The 17,742-nt window shown below is 43.9% G+C and overlaps 1 protein-coding gene across 2 annotated transcripts in view; it reads right to left on the minus strand.

Moving 5' to 3' along the window:
• Positions 1–17,742, minus strand: part of FEZ2 (fasciculation and elongation protein zeta 2) — a 400,578-nt gene that overhangs the window by 212,968 nt on the left and 169,868 nt on the right. For both annotated transcript variants that reach the window (XM_085612191.1, XM_085612192.1), the window contains exon 2: positions 3,581–3,689. In XM_085612191.1, coding sequence (XP_085468317.1) covers positions 3,581–3,689 — 109 coding nt within the window. The remainder of the gene's footprint in view (positions 1–3,580; positions 3,690–17,742) is intronic.

A 17,742-nucleotide genomic window follows, 5' to 3' on the forward strand; every position in this document is an offset into this window, starting at 1 on the left:
GGTGCTAGCATCCCTGTAAATATTGTAGCCGTAGGTACATTCTGTTCAGTGTATCATCCCCCCAGGGAGCCCCACAACTCTTCATGAGTAATACAACCATACTCTGCAGGTGCAGCGACACGCTGCTGTCCATTATGCATCACTCCTACATAATGCTATAACACCGTTGCCTCTTCTTGTTGACGTCACTTGAAACCCCTCAAAAGCAATCCGGTCGATGACACTTACCCGTGCAAAGTTCTACATATTCACCAAGAAAAAATGCACCGCCAATCCAATCACCATCCTCGAGGCCTCCAGAAGAGAGCGTGGCCTCCCTTGCGAGGCCCCAGGTGTCAGACGCGCCTCGCGGCCCTTCATTATTCAGTGTTTACAAAGCAGAGCCTGACAATCAATGTCTGCCGGCTCCAGGGAACTTCATTTATTGCTGGAAAGTTAATGAGCATTTCTCAGTTTGTGAATCTTCCTCCGAGATTTATTCTAACAAGAAAATGAAAGAAAGACCCAACGCAAGGGAGATTGAAACGAAGAGCGAGTGCTCAGAGAAAGATAAGCCATGCAAATACAGATGAGCCGAAAAAACCACACACAAGCACGCAAATAGAACAAGCGCGGTACCAAAAGCGAAAGAGGATCGCGCCGGGGCATGGTGATCTCTTGTCTTTATGGGGCCATGTGTTTAAACACATAGCCCCATAAAGATAAGAAAGTGTTTCACGACAGCCATGAAGCAGGTGAGCCAGTCCGGCTTGGAGACAAACGGCGTGAACAGAAAACCCTCATTTCCAATGGCAGGCCACCGTTTAGCATAAACGGTGACGCCAGCCAATGGAAAATCGGGGCGGGGCTTAAAGCCCTCTTCTCAAAGTCCTCTCTTACAAACTCTCTCGCGGAGGCGGAGCAGGGCTCCGCCCTGCAACGTATGCGAGACGTAAAAACGACTGGCCTCAGCCGAATGTAATGTGTGAGAGGCACGAGTCACCCACACCGTGAGTGATATTCATATCCCCTGTGATTGATTCAATGTCTGATGGAGAAATAACAGTTGCTGATCAGATGGTTGATTTCCACCCTATTTCAACAACGGTGGCTACAGTTGGACAATAGACAAACGTTAACCTTCATTAGATGAAACTTTTACAAAGACAACCTTCTCAAAAAGGTTCTGCATCTTAACTGGTGTCTCCAAAGAATAATTTAAAAGATTAACTAAAGTCAACTCTACTAACTTTCTTTTAGGTTCTGACGATTTCTTGTGCTGTTACTTCCAACTGCTACCCTCCTAGATAAGTACTGCTTTTCGTCTCTGTAGTGGCACCTCCATATATAGATCTAATCAGACTGGCTGAAGTGTATGACCCTGAATTCTTCCATTTGTGGCAAAACTCCATGTGGCGGCTACTCCCCTGAGCTCTGGTGAACGCAAGGAATTCAGATGGAGAAGCAATCTGTATAAGAGAGGCGGAAAAAGTAACAGTTGTACATGTGTGGCCAAAGTGCAAATATCTTGTTATTAATATGAAAGGATAAAGATGCTGCAACTTCAGCAGATACCCTTACTACACGTTTAAACCAAAAAATTACAGAATTTGATATTTCCCCTTACCATGCTACTGTACTCTGCAGTCCCCAGAGGGTGAGGTTTATCACAACAAATGCATTTATAGGTTTTTTTCCCGCTGAAATTTCTGTTTTAAGTCACATACATTACACGTATCTTACAAAGAGTACTTTATGGCTATCCCTACCTCTATTTCTGATGTCGAATGGAGTTCAAGATGCAGACGAAGGAGTGCAAGATGCATGGCTACCGATCCCTGTCAGATTTCATGTTCAGAACCCACACTCCTGACAAAGTACCCACAAGAGCATTAGTTTGAATCTTCAGCCAGGGCCCTCCTCGAGATGCTCACATGGAAGCCCCCAGGCTCCCATGACGACGGCTGGATGGCCAAGCAGTTTTATTTTTCAGTAACGGGACCGGATGCGAGGCAGACTTTGTTATAAAATAAAAAAATACAGACGCCCTTACATAATTTCTTTGGGTATCGCTGAAAAACATGGCGTTATGATGTTACAAGACAGGACAGAATGAATGAGAGAGTGAATGCAGTAACTGCAGTACGAGCAAAGGAGTACTTCAACAAGCTTCATAGGTAAAACACGCTAAAATACCAAAGATGTTGGAATGGAATTTATAAAGTGCACTAAACCAGAGGCTATCACAGTGCTAGTACATACTGGGGAACAACCGATAGAAACAACGCTCAGTGGAGTGAGAAGGACCAGGTTTTAAGACGCTTCAGGAACATGGGAAAGGACTCCAGGGCCGCGATGTGCGCAGTTAGAGTAATCCACAATTTAGTTGCGCAACCGAGAAGGAACAGACACCCTACCTGGTTTTGGGGGATCTGGGGACGATCACCTTCCCGTGAAAGGAAGATCTAAGCAGCATAGTTGGAGTTAAAGAGGAGAAATGTTACATTTCGCCACAATGAAAATGCTCTGACAGAATGGAGGTAGCCACCCTACAGGAAAGACTGTTCAGTCCATGCAGTAATTAGTAGGCCTGGGTGGTAAATTCCGTTCCGCTTGCGGAATTTGGGTAATTTCGCGTTCCGCAGAGAACGCAGAATTGCCAAAAATTCCACGATCTGCAGCTTCGCGGATTTTTTTGCTTGTTCACGCTTTCAAAATGTGTGTTCGCGAGATATTTCTCCCCGAGCACGCAAACCGAGATTTTTACAGTTTCGCGGAGCTTTGCGTAGCGCGACTACGCAACTTCCGCCCACCTCTAGTAATCAGCACACGCATTTAAAGTTGTCTATTAAGGCAGCGTCCCCATGACCATAATGAGAAAAGGTAATGTTTTGCTCTAGAGTGCAGAAAACCTTGGTGCCATGTCTGCGGAGAGAGATGTACCGGTTCTGGCGGAGTGAATTAAGTTATCAAAGCACTGAGAATGACAAAGTGAATTCTCTCTATTGCACTGTGTAGCGTGATCTTGCATTAAAGCAATAATGACTTGAGGGTGGTAAGTTTTAAAGAATTGTGGAGGAAAGTCATAACAACTACAACTCAAATGAAGTGCCTGTAGCAAGGTGGCAACCCACTGGACTCCTTGAGGAAAGAGATCAATACATAATCAGTCCATGTAGCGATGAGATAAACGTTGTAGGTTGTTTTAACTGGTTATAATAAGCAATAGTATATTTGCCTACTAGAACTCCAATTCTGTATTTGATAGTTATACATTTCTCCATAGGTTAACCCTAACAAGATGTCGCAAAGGAGTCATGGACAATGTGCACGTACAACAGTATTTGTACTGAAAATTCTGATTCGTCACTGGAACTGAATTGTTGCTTTCCCTGTTAAAGGACTCATGTTGCCTATTCTCCTTTCTGTAAGGGAGTTGGACTGCCCCCCTGGGCCTTTTATCAGACAGAAACATGTGCATTGTGCGTACTACAGACTAAAATGCATTTTGTACTGGGATGGCTGCAGCCAGATTTGTAAGGAAACCGGTGGTTACATGTGTTACAAAGAGGTGTTGTAGTAAGTCTTAACCAGCACTTACCCCTTTTTCAGAGAGGTTCAATGTTGGCAAGTGCAATGTTCGGGTATGTGAAGTCTTCCAATCGACAGGCATCACATTTCCATAATTGTCTGTCAAAGCATTCCAGATCCTAGAGAAAGAGGAGAGAAATATAAGACTAAGAACAGCAAACTGATCAATGTACACCACACACAGGCACTGCGATAGCACTGTAAATGCTCTTGGCTAACAACCTTTCAAGAAATTTGTTCGGGGGTGGGGGGAGGGGGTGCATGTCGGGGGGGGGTGGGGAGTGGGGAAGCAAAAATGAGATGCCATTGAAGAAGCAAAACAGCACTACTCCTCATGCTTGATTTGGTTCAAAGTCTTCTAATTAGATGGTAAACAAATTCTGATAGGTTGCAAACCTTCTAGTCAGAACCAACTTGTCATTTACATAGCACTAATATCCACAAAACTGAACTGTCACTGCCCAGCATTAATATAACCAACTATAACAATATTGGGTAAAAATGGGTTAGGTTTATGACCGCTTTCTGTCTGCAGATGCCAACCCGCCGCTCACCCAATTGGTTGGACACCGAATGAGAGTGTTGTTTTCCTTCACCCAGGGTTTCTTGCACCTTGGTACCATCAGTATCTAGTAAACGTCATACATGAAGCACTGTAGGATACAAGACTGATTACAGCAGTAGAGGGACAAAGATATGGGCCCAATTGTGAACTCGCTGCCAGTTTAGAATGGAGTCAAAACTCCAAAATGGTACATTTGGAAGGTCAGACAGACTCCGCGAGAACATCAGTTAAGAGTTCAAAAAAAGATGATGGAACGAATGAGACAAAACAGCCACAACCCCCAAAACTCACTGCTGAGTAATACACCCCCTTCAGCTCACTACATCACAGAACAATATGTTCACTCCCAAGCTCCTAAAAAAACAGCACGTGTTAATGATCTTTACTAAACCCAATAAAGAATCCTTAACCACCATCATTATGAAAATGTTATCACTAGAGGACAATTTGTTGGCATCCCACTTCGAAGGTTTGTTTGGTCACAGTCTCCTAGGAGGTACAAACTGGTAAGCACCGAAGTGCACTGAGACAGCATTACAGTAGCAGGACAGAGTTATTTAATGGGCTTATGACAAAGGATGGCTTTAAGCCCTTCATCTTTCTTTTTCACTCATTACTGCCTAAAAAAGAAACAGAGCTGGGGTAGGATGAACTGCCACAGGAAGAAAGATGAAAGGGTGTCTCTCTGACTCACCACACACTCAGAATGGATATGAACAAGCTCTTTAGAAATTAGGAAAGGAGACAGATGCATGATTACATTGAACTCAAGTCTGAACAGGTACTGAGATGACACTCACTGATGTCAAGAAAGAATATACATCCAATGTGGACAGACAGATCCTTATTGATATTCGCTCGTGTGTGTCTGTTTAAATTCAAATAAGTATTAATTTGTATAAAATATGAAATATGCTACATATTGTGAAAGGCAGCCATTCACTCAGATCTACCATGCTTGAGCTGAAGATGTGTGTATAATAACAAAGGAACAGAAATTCACTAAGACAAAACTTACTAGGCAAAAAAAATCAATATATTACTGAACATGTGATGATAAAGATCACAAAAAACTGTTAATGGATCGCTTTCATTTCTTGGTATCGTTCAAAACAACTGACCACACCATCAAGATTTCACAAATCTCATGAGCGGCTTCAGTGTTATTCTTGTCATTCTTTCAGGACATATGGTTGTGGATGGCGAAAAGTTTCTGCGTAGAAACTTCCTGGGACTTGTTGAGTGTTCCAGAGATCTGGCCCATTTTTACACGTGTGCCCTGTCAATGCACAATCTCCTAAAATGATTCGGGATCAAGTCTGTCCATTCGAACAAGTCTGATGATTATTAGAAACATCCTGGGAATCCTTTAGCAAACAATTTATGGATATTCTTTGTGTTCGGGTCTGCCAGACCAAGCATCAATTTCCAGTGTGTTTAAACAAACATCAGTGTATTAGTTTCCGGTCAAGCAAATTACCCGCCGCAGCCCAGCACTTAAATTTTACATAAGACATTTTTCAATGATTGGCAGCTCTCGAAGTCAATAAAAATGAAAAAGCAGAATGTCATCACAATTACTAACAGCCTCACGCTGCTGCACAAACTGGTTACGTACGCATCTTGATTAGGGATTTGGCTTATCTCTAACAATGGACAACAAAAAGGGGAACATAGCTCACAACAGAAACCTCCATGCTCAGCTACACTGAACAGTTTCTGGATGCTACACATCTAACTTTTATTTTCGAAATGAACGCAAGCTTTATATTGTATGAAACAACGCACTTTGTATGGGTTTCCTCAAGGCACCCAATGGCATATTACAGAAGAAAAAGTGTGTGATCCATAAAGTAGTGGTCAAGGTATGAAAACCCAACCACATCACCGATGTCACCTCCAAGACCAGACCTCTGGAATACCAATAGTGTTGTAAAGCATACAGCCATCTGCAAAGCGAAAATACATCCCTTTGAGCTGATCTGGTATGTTCCTAACAATGGCAACGAAAAAGATGAGTAGTAGGAGTAATATATGTGGCTCCCTCTTGTCATCCTCCTCTGTCCAGAGTTAATTACATTCACCCACAACCCTTTGCCTACTGTCACTTAGCATGTTTGGAAACTACTGGTCACCGTGATCCACACTGAGGATGCTTGACATGACCGAGAGACCAAACAGTGAAGCAGTGTCATAAGCTCAGATGAAGTCCAAGATTATCGTACAAACTGCTAGTGACTGACCAAAATACCTCATCACTGTAAAAAGCACATCAACCGAATTGGTTTGACATGGATTTCCCTTTAGTGCCAAGAATTCTGTAACCGTCAGCATCCGGCTCTTCCACCAGCCTTTCATGTTTTTCTTCTACAAACACCATTCTTCCCCCCAGAGAACTAACTAACAAGTTTATCAGTTGCGCAGCCAATATTCGCTTACTTACACTATGGTCTGGTTGTCCCGATCTGCTTTTAATTATTGTTATTTCTATTTTCAGACTTATTTTCTTTGAACACAACCCACATTTGAGATGTGAGCGAGATGGAGTTATTCTGGCCGCACATGTTAGAGTGTTAGACTAAGGAAAACAAAAAAGTGGTGGGTGAATTAACTTGAATTAATCCCAGCCATGTATTATAATTCTGGACTGCCCAATTTAGACCACCCTTCGTTTTTATGGTCTGGCTTGACAGCACAGCTTTCAACAGACAATTATGTCAGAATCACCTGGAGAAGTGCTTTGGCTCCGCCCACACGTTGGGAGCCAGGAGTACATATTTCGATTGGGCAGAAGTGTGCTACCACAAAAAGAGTGCTTGCATTCCACAGAGTTGTGATCATTTTGTTTATTTATCCAGCTACCAGAGCTTGAACTTTTAGGGACACACACAACACTGTACAGCTTCGAAAGTGTCTTAGATAACAAGATAATGTGTGTTGTTTTTCTCTGGCAGCAGCACAGATGGTGGGAGGGCAGTCATTAATGTACATGGATTTCTAGGTCTGGCTTTACAGTGCAACAGTCCCCTGACCTTTTAACCTACCCCAATATTATTCTACAGTTCATTCCTTCCAAAGAATATATATCCATTACTTGTGATGCATCACATTACCATACAACAGCAACAGCGCCTCCACAATGGCGGAGGAGCGTCGCCCCACTGGCTCCGAGCGAGCAGCTGAAAAATAAAATAATATCTTACTACAGTTTTCTTTTTTAACTGCTGGCTCTGAGCCAACGAGTGCAGGGAGGGGCGGGCCGGTGTATGGGAGGGGGGAGGGGACGTGCATTTGTAAGTGCGGATGTCAGTTTAACCAGCCGTCTCAGGCCGCCCAAACTGACATGGGCACTCCGGTTTCTCCAACCCAGCTGTATTGCACAGCGGGGTTCGAGAAACAGCACAGACTCCCTGTGCCTGAGCGAGCGTTGATCCAGCCCGCTCAGGCCAATCCCCACACTGCTCTAATGCTTGAGAGCAGCACTGGGAAAGGATGGGCATCATGATGCTGTCCCATGGACTTCTAGGACCAGGAACTGAAGCATACGGGTGCATGCCTTTAAAACCAGACATTTGGAATGATAATCAGGTAAGGATCTTATATAAACTTCTAAGGAAACCTGATGCATTAGGTGGATGTAACCTCACAAACTGGAACCTTTACCAAACGGCCCTCCTAGTCTCTCAAGGGGCTGTTTGGTTTACTCCAGACTCACTTACCTCTCCCCCATGGTAACATATTAAACATAATCTTTCTTAACCCTGTAGTTTGTCATCTTTCATCTCAATTTCAAAATTTGTTACGTCACACTCCCATCATATTCTTCTTGATACCTCAGGTGCTTTCCAATTCTTGGATAAGTGACTCGAAGTTTGCTTCACTAATTTCCGAGGGGCATCTCTTTGGTTCAATCCAAAGCTTACCTTTGATCTTGACCCTCACCTTGCTACATTGTGGGCCTCTAAAGTTATTAAGACTATTCAAAAAGACTATTCAAGATCTTTATGATGTTAATTGAGATCTGCTTCCCATTTCAGCTCTCGCTGAGAAATACGATCTCACTAATCTGGATTTTTATAGTTTGCTGAAGATTAAAGCCAAACTCGATAAATTATACTTCTTACCCTTTGGGTTCGGGTGAGTCATGTGGCGACCCAAGCCTACAAATATCTTTTGAATCCTTGATCTCCAGAATGATCAATTATTCCTACTACGTGGGCCAAACACTTTGAGGATGTTGTTTATGAACATATTTGTCCGGATAACTGGCATCTGATGGGTAACCTTTCACTACGCAATAAAATTGCTTCTGGCTCTTATCCAATTAAAAAGTTTCATGATACATTTATTATATTGGACGCCTGCTCGGTTGTACAAACTGAACCTACGTGACAATGACAGGTGCTGGAGTTGTGATCTGGAACCAAGTACACGCCAACACATGTTCTTTGGGTGTTAACTATTAGCGGAATATTGGGCCTCTATTCAGAGACACTTATCGGGTATCTTGAACGTTCTCATAATCTTGTCCTTTTCTATAGTAATATTGGGACCTTGGGCATCAACATCCCCTCTAGCCTTGGATAAGACTAATATGTCACTTCTGGACTTACTCTTCACGATTGCAATTAAAGTGATAGCAATTAAAGTGGAAGTCATTTCATCACCTATCATTTCATACAAGGTGGGATTGGGTGTCTTATCCTCGTAGTGCCCATACATTGCATACTGATCGACACGCCACACCATTCATTTCAAGCACAGTTTGGCGTTCCCTGGACAACTATATTAATCTTTGCTCTTAGGACTCTGGGGCTCTTTCTAATAATTTTCCAGCTCCTTAAAACTATTTTATTGTTTATATGAAGCAGATGTCCCACTCCCCATCCCCCCTTCTTCCTTTCCTTTCTTAACCTCCCACCGTTTCTCCTTTAATTAGCAATTGCTGTGATATTTGTGGTAAGAGGCTTTTTTTTTACCTTTACACTATAAATTATTGGTTATCTCCGGCCTTTATAGGCTCTTTTTTCTTATGTACCGTTTAGCATTTTACTGTATTGTTATGATATTGCTTTGTACAGATGTATGCCTTACTATTTTATACCTATTTTAGCCCTCTTTTTTGTCATTTGATATATATGTCACAGCCTACCGATGTACCACTTCGATTACACACGTACTGATCTTTAGCCTGTATCGCTTATTTTATTCACAAGTTTGTATAAATCTTTTGCTCAAACTAATAAAGTATTTTGAACACAAAAAAAAACAGACATATCGGCATTGCCAATGATAGGTTGTCCAGCATGGCACCTCAGAGAGGAACCAGCGTTATGCAAATCGGCCTCTGTCCTGCCACCAACAGGAAATGTCCAACCCAAACTGCCAAGCTAGGTCCACTACACATAGGAACACAAGCAACACCAGACTGGTTTTAACCTATTTAAGAGTTGTGCCGCATTGAGTCCTGGCACAGAAAGCACAGACCTACATCCGGGCATACCAGTTGCACTGAGGAAAATAAATAAGTGATAGATGGATTGCTGGAATTTATCTCAGCCATAGAAAATTACCCTGGGCCACAATTCGGTTCATCAAACACAAAAAGAGGGGGGGATCTAGGAGCTACAAAAAGGTCCAGTGTCCATGCTCCCAAGACTAGGTACATATTACCAGGAGGACAAAGTTCCTGCGGGCAGGTGCAAAAAGTCACCTGAGCCCTTAAAAATAAATGAGGAGTGAAAGAGTTCCTAGTTTGAAGAACCACACAGGTAAGTGGAGGACCACTCTATGTCCTCTGTTGCCCTCACACACCCCGAAAGGTGTCATGCTTCATCATCGGGCGGTTGCTCCTCGTAGGGCCGGCGCTGCAATTCCCTACGGGCCCCCGAAGGGTCACTTTTTCGGAGATCTTTTTTGGAACCGCCGGATGGTGCATGTGGGTATGTGGAAAGTGGGTTCTGTATGGAGGGTAAAAAAGGTGCGTGCAAGTGAGTGAAAAACATGGTGGGTCATCATGCAGCAACTTGTATAGATGTACCCTGAGCAGAATTAAACTGCTAAAAAATTGTGACCCTGAAGGCACCATCTGCCCATGGATCAGGGATCAAAGGCCAACATGTTTCGCGCCTCTATCGCCTGAGAGGTCGGTGGCGCTTCGTCAGGACCAAATTCTTAACAATAAGTGCACGTGAAAAATAAGTAAATCAAGTTAAAATACCCTCAATATCGGTCTGGGCAAACGCCTGTACACCCTCAGTGCGGTAACAGGTCAGCGATGAAGGAATCGCTCCAGGTCAATATCCTCAATATCGGTCTGGGCAAACGCCTGTACACCCTCAGTGCGGTAACAGGTCAGCGATGAAGGAATCGCTCCAGGTCAATATCCTCAATATCGGTCTGGGCAAACGCCTGTACACCCTCAGTGCGGTAACAGGTCAGCGATGAAGGAATCGCTCCAGGTCAATATCTAACCGGTTCATTAAACAAAAACCAACAGCTAGGCGTGTGGAATTCCTGCAGATTATTGGGAATTCAGCTCGGGTCATTACACCGCTGCACCGCCCCCATCCATGCGGCTGCCAGTAATGATCTGCCAACGGCAGCACTTGCCTCTTAAAATAGGTCACGGGAACTCGTCAAAAGGTGATTCCTTTCACCGGGTCATTTGTTGCCTACAGATACCATCCATATGCAAATCATCCGTGGCCCTGCTCAAGTATAAACAGTTCAGCACAAACTACCAGGCCAGATTCCTCTGAGTGGCAAGACAAGCAACCCTAGATCGGTTTCAGCCAAGTCAGGCCTCGTAATTAGGGTGTAGCGTGAATACCGTGGCACAGCGGGCATGGGAAAGTATTTAAGAGTGGCCATGGTGATATCTACACATGAATACTTATTCACACATTGAAGTCATTGGGCTGGGTTCAAACTGGAACGGCATGGTGAGCAAAAAAACGATGGATTTAGGCCCAGATCTCTGTACTGGGGTGATTGTATGACATTGTTCTGCATTCTGTCCATCAACTGTTGTTTTTGCATTTGTCACCCTGAGTGGGAAGGGTATGCCCAGACGTGGGTCCCTTGCTCTCCATGCCACTGGAATCAAGCTATCCTGGCGGAAGAGGGGTGAAACCCCGAAATCGGTCCTAGGATGCTTGTTTCTAGTCCAGGGAGGACCTGGCTTGGCAGTTCGCCCTGGACTGTTCCCATGAGGCACAGGGTCAAGACTGATTTGCATATGGCTGGGTTCAAACTGGAACGGCATGGTGAGCAAAAAAACGATGGATTTAGGCCCAGATCTCTGTACTGGGGTGAATGTATGATATTGTTCTGCATTCTGTACATCAACTGTTGTTTTGCATGGTGATATCTACACATGAATACTTATTCACACATTGAAGTCCTTGGGTATTTACATAATGTGGGAACTTGTTTTACTGAGATATGTTGGAATTAACCCCTTCCATCTCTATATAACTGCTCCCTCTCATGTGAGTGAAAGGCATATGCAGGACACTGTCAGTAGCTATTCGTCTTTAGCTGGAGTGCTTGCGAGTGTGCGCAGTGAGGTCAGCGGTTGCCCTTTGTTGCAACATCTGAGATGGCCACCATGGGAGGCACGCATGTACTTAGGCAACAAACAAAGGCACAGTCGAGCAATATGAAATACCTCTGTACACAAAGACATATGTATGTTACGCCTGAGTGTTGGGTTGATGGATAAATGTATTCATGAGTATGAATTGATGGATGAGAATGGTTGCATTCATGGGCAGATGAATGGGGTGGATAGATGCAGTGGCCTAGCTAGACCGTTGGTGGTCCCATGTAAAGGGGGGATGCTGGTGATTTCTGTGTTTTCCGCCACAGGTAAGAGAAGGATGGGGGGTGGGGGGGTGGGGGGGGGGGGAGTGGTCCGCCCCTCCTTGCTATGACACTGGATGGATGAAAAATAAAAAACATATTTAGATACAATGATGTTCATAATTTAACAATTTATTATGACAGGTGGATTTAGTTTTCTTTGAGTACACACATTTTGCTACAGATTGCATTGAAACGGTGGTTTCCGATTACAGCCAAACTTGTGTCTGCATCATTATGGACAAACGTGTCTGAAGAATAGAAGCAGGTTTCTAAGTTTCAGACAGCTGGGAGAACATTCAGCAGTGACAACATTAATTTATGAGATAGGTCCATTGGTGACAGGCAGTGCTTAAGGAACGACTTAATTGTCAATCTACAGAGGTCTTTGACAAGAAAATCTGCTGTACTTTGGGAAACAAAGAAATATATAGATAGCTCTTCTTTTAGTGCATACTGTTGTGAAATGCACAAAAGCAATTATAACAAACACCTCCCCAACAAGACAACTCTGAGGACAGGAACCTAATTAACATTCTGTACCAATGAAGCGAGGAAATTCCATGCTAATTGTTTAATAGCTAATACCCAGGTGCCATACAGTCCTTATTTTCGAAGTAACCAATACAAAACAAAGTCACACTCTGACTTCCTTTTTCCAACATATCCTATAAATATCAGCTAAATAGTGCTAAATAGGTGTAAGATAATAGATTTCACATGAATGTGGCTGCCTGCGTCATTCGCAGGGAGACAATTTGGGCAGGCAGAAGCTTACTGCAGCATTCCCCTGACTGCACACCCTTCCATCCCTTTATCACTTTCATGGGTTGGTCGGGGTGGGGTCACTTCGAGAGAGGAAGACCAAACCCTTTTAGTGAATGAATGTATGACATTGTTCTGCATTCTGTCCATCAATTGTTGTTTTTGCATTTGTCACCCCAAGTGGAACGGGTATGCCCCGACGTGGGTCCCGTGCTCTCCATGCCACTGGAGTCAAGCTATCCTGGTTGATGAGGGGTGAAACCCCGAAACCGGTCCTACGATGCTTGTTCCCAGTCCAGGAAGTACCTGACCTGGCAGTTTGGGCTGGACTGTTTCCATTGGGCACAGGGTCAAGGCTGATTTGCATATAGCTGGGTACAAACTGGAATGGCATGGTGAGCAAAAAAATGATGGATTTAGGCCCAGATCTCTGAACTGGGGTGAATGTATGACACTGTTCTGCATTCTGTCCATCAATTGTTGTTTTTGCAGCTCTCAAATAACTACAGAGAAAAACTAACACTACCTACCAGCACACCCACTCTGCTTCAACCAAGCTATTCCCTAGGTATTTCCACAAGCAAGAGGGAAATGATCCTACACAGTAGTAACCAGGCCCATAGAACAGCCTTCCCTAAACAGCCGCAAAGCCCCTTCCTCACACCCATCCACGACCCTATTACGGCCACAGACACCAAAAACTCTCACAGTGCAAGATTGATGTATTACATTTACCCACCATGGACCATGATAATCAGTTAACTGTTGGATTGTGATGCAAGGTCAGGCCACAAAATGTAGCATGAGCGCACTCCTAGAACCCCGCCATATAGCCTAGACTGCAGGAAACTGTTATAGAATCATCAGAAAACACAGCAGGGGCGGCTCCTCTGTAATAGCGGAGGAGCATCGCCCCATGGAGGAAGTCAGTCGCATAAAAATAAAATGATATTAAAACAATAATATAATTTTATTTTTCTGTGAGGGATTCTGGCTGACCTGTGCTTGCTTGCAGGGAGGGGCCGGGCCATAACAGGCAGGAGTGGTGGGCACTTCGAAGTGCGCCTGTAAATTTGGCCAGCCTTCTCAGGCCGGACATACAGACATGCGCACTTCTATTTCTCCAACCCAGCTGCGTTCACAGCCGGGTTGGAGAAAAGCTGCAGTCTCACAGGCAGTGTCTGAGCGGCAGAATAGGCTGCTAAAACCAATCCTGGCACTTCTCTTATAGCATGAGAGAAGTGTCTGGATTGGGTGAGGAGCCTGTGCCTTCCCAGAGACTGCTGGGAGTCTCGCACCAAGGAGGTTGTTGGGGCAGCGGAAAGGTAATTTTTTGTTTTATTCGTATTTTTTCCCCTCAATTTCCTACACCCGTCCCACAGTGAACCTACATAACGCTCATAAGCGCCTTGAAGCAATTAAGTTGTACAGTGTGCGCTGTGCAAACAAAATAAACATTAAAGCCAAACTATAAACGAGAAGCGTTCCATACACCTTGACAGTATTTGCGTTGAGCTTGAGGTTTACAAGACTCGCTCATTGCCATAAAATCTAAAAACCAACACATAACTACAGCAGAGTTTTCTAGCTTTGACATAAACACGCCATTCTTTTACAGCCTGAAATCTTGCGTCTCGTCAACATACTAAGGAAAATTACGTATTTAACTTAAAAATGAGAGATCTAAGAACCCAGGGAAAGTCTCAGAACTCGAAACACCCCAAGCAAATGGAGAAAAAAGAAACACGTCTACAGATTTAACAAACACAGAGCACGCATGGCTGCAAATGAAACTTGCGTGTGAATAACCAGGACAAACACACTGTGCAAGAGTGCATAAGGAGCATTTTTCCTCATGGGACCTCCACATTACACTTGGCAGAGCATGAAAGAGCAGACTTTGGTACCACTGGGAAATAACACAAAGAGGATCTAAGCAATTCAGCCTTTCTTGGGGTTCAGAAACGTTGAAGCTCGAGAAAGCGATCTAAATAGCTATACACAGAAGTATAGAAAATAACCAAAAGGATATAACCGATGCATCCTAAAAGTGAGGACAGGATGAATGCTGTAAACTAAGTCGAACAATCAAGGCTGCCATGACACTAGGCTCATTATACTAAGAGGTAATACCACACCCAGAAATACAAACACTGCAAGGCGCAGTATTCATGTTTAAGCAATGTTTATTGGGATTTATCAACTGTAGACAATAGAATTGTTGCAAGATATGACATTAACAAATTATCAACTGGAGATGATAGCAAGTGTAGCAGGATTTGACATTAATAAAGTACCAACTGTAGAGGATAGCAAGTGTAGCAGAATAGGACATTAACAAATTACAGGACTGAATTGCACTGGCTCACACCGAAGGATGAGGGGGGGCTTTCTGCTTCTCCCCATCTAAGTAGTGCCCTACGCCATAGGGAGAGAGCCGGGGGGTGTTGGGCCTTCCACTGCATAGTCAGTTGCCACTTGGCCAACAGGAGGGTGAAATTGGCGAATTGCACCCGAACCCTGTGAGTTTTTTGTCTTTGGAAAATTCCTAAGCAGTAGTCTCCCTTGAATTCATTGTGGTGAACTGTGTCTGTGCTCAATAAGACACGTATTCCATGTCAAAGACTTGCTATTCTAGGGCATTTTTTAAGGCACAGTATTCACAGTGTGCGGTTTACCCGCGAGCCCCCTTTTCCGAGTTCACTTTAGAACTGGGTATAAGCCAGCAATAGTACACTCTGTCCCAAGTTCCAAATTACAATAAATGTGAGTCTTTCAAATCACCAAACTTCCAACTCGTGTTTGTGCCGGAATCTTGATTAACAGTCTTAATGAAGAAGGTTCCTAGTGTTTAAAAATGGGCATATATTAGTGTCTCTCCGCTTTTCCTTGTACCCCAATTCCTCCTGTTATTCCTCGCCTTGTGTTATCAACCCGGTAGGGTGAAGAACTGAAAGAGAAAACATAGGGTGATTCACTAAATCTTCACTAAGAAGCAAAGTTAAAAAGTGCAAAGTCATGATAATAAATTTACAGTAACAAATGCGCCAGCTCTAGGGCTTGCAGATGATCACCTTTCCTAGCAGAGATAATGCTTTTACACTACTTAGGGTTTTCCGTTTAACTTAATACGGGCTGCTTTGTCTGGGACATTGGTTAGTTTGCTGATTAGGGAATACATTCTTTATGGATTTTTATTGCTTAAGTGTCTGTGTGACAGAATTGTGTGCTGCTGTACAAAACATTCAAGTGCCAGCCACAGCTGAAGGGCCTGTGGTGTCTTCAGCGAATGTTGGTGTGCAGGTGAAAAGAGAGTAAGCTGGGGTTTGAGATCTGGAGCATTCGAAATCAAGAGTTGACAAGCAAAAGGGTTGGAGGCAAGGAGCCACAGCTTTGATACAGGTAACTCTCATAGGAAACACTGGGGTTGCTAATATTTGAGCATTACATGGGGCCTGTCTTGCATTTCCCGCAAGAAGACCTGCCGTGTGGGGAACAGAAATGAATTACAGTGAACCAAAATCCCTTCCTCAGTAGAATACCTGTTGAATGACGGGTGGACCCAGAGTTAAATAGCACATGGAAAGGTGAACTGACAGCACAGTACATATCTAAGCAGCATTAAGGTAATACAGTAGTCTCCACTTTAGGCCTCGCCTAAGGCAGTGCATGCACTTTCACTAGCTTATAGTGGGCTTGAAGTTTGCTCATTGCTTACAATTGTTTGGCCTCATTGTCACTCTCATTTCCTCGCTTCTATTTGATCAGACCATACAGACTTCAGTACCTCTTCTTGTATTTGTCCCTACCCTGGAGCATGGCCCAAGTGCTTGTGCCCTTCCATTGCTCACGCTTTCAGAGCTAATTTGTCTGTAACATTATGATATATTTTCGTGCAGGTGTTTAGTGCTTAACTTTCACTAGTGTGGCGTTGCAGTGCTTGCATATTCCAGAGCAATTGCCAGCAGACTTGATTGGCGGGTGTGAGGTTGTTATATGTTAGTCTGTAACTTAATGCATACATGCCAACAGACCCGATTCAGGCGGGAGACTCCAGATCTTTGAAACCAAAAATGGCTTTATTTTAGCTGTCTCCTGCCTAAAATTGCCTCAGCTTAAATAGAAGTCAATGGGCAAAATGCATTCTCCAGATTTTTTTTTTTTTTTAATATCCCACTTTCCTTTTATAAAATGTTGCCATGTGCATCTTTGTGTGTGCAAAATCAAATATACGATGTTCTTCCCAGCAGAGCCGCAAAATATTGCAGGAGCCTGGAACTTCTTACCAAAGAAGGAAGCCTGGCACTGGTTGGAGGGCTGACAACCTGTTAGACGTCAAACACCTGCGGTGACACAGACGGGTGGGGATTGTTTTAAAAAGAATGATGGCAGGGGGAGGGTGGGGGAGTTTTATTAAGAATGGACGGACAGAAGGAGGAGGTGTGGGTTAACAAGAATGGAGAGCAGGAGGATGGCAAGGGTGGGTCAAACAAAACAGATGTGAGAAACAGAATGACAGCTGGAGGTGGGGGAAATAGAACAACAGTGGGAGGAGAGCTAGGAGTGACAAAACAGAACGACAGTGGGATGCATTTAGGAATAGAATGGACATCAGGAGTAGCGTCGGGTGAAGAGGGACTGAAGACACATGCACTCTATGAGAGTGCATGTCCAAAAGTAGGAAAGAATAACAGTGGCGATTCACCTATAGGGGCGCTGGGGCAGTGAACCACCAACAAATGGCCCAGGCCTGCCAAATCTCCAATTACCTGCTGACATGATGGTACAGTTTTACTAGAAAATGAGGGTCTGTTTTAATATTAAAGCACAACATCATGGCAGCAGCAAAGGGGGCTCCACTGTCCCCTTTAGGCTGTGCATTTGTCAGGCGGTGTTTTCTTCAGCCCACCTCACACATTCACAGTTGATAGCAGACATGAAGCACTTGCCTTGGGCAGCGCAGCATGTCTGCAAAG

Source organism: Triturus cristatus, chromosome 6, assembly GCF_964204655.1.
Source record: "Triturus cristatus chromosome 6, aTriCri1.1, whole genome shotgun sequence".
NCBI classification, from domain to species: Eukaryota; Metazoa; Chordata; class Amphibia; order Caudata; family Salamandridae; genus Triturus; species Triturus cristatus.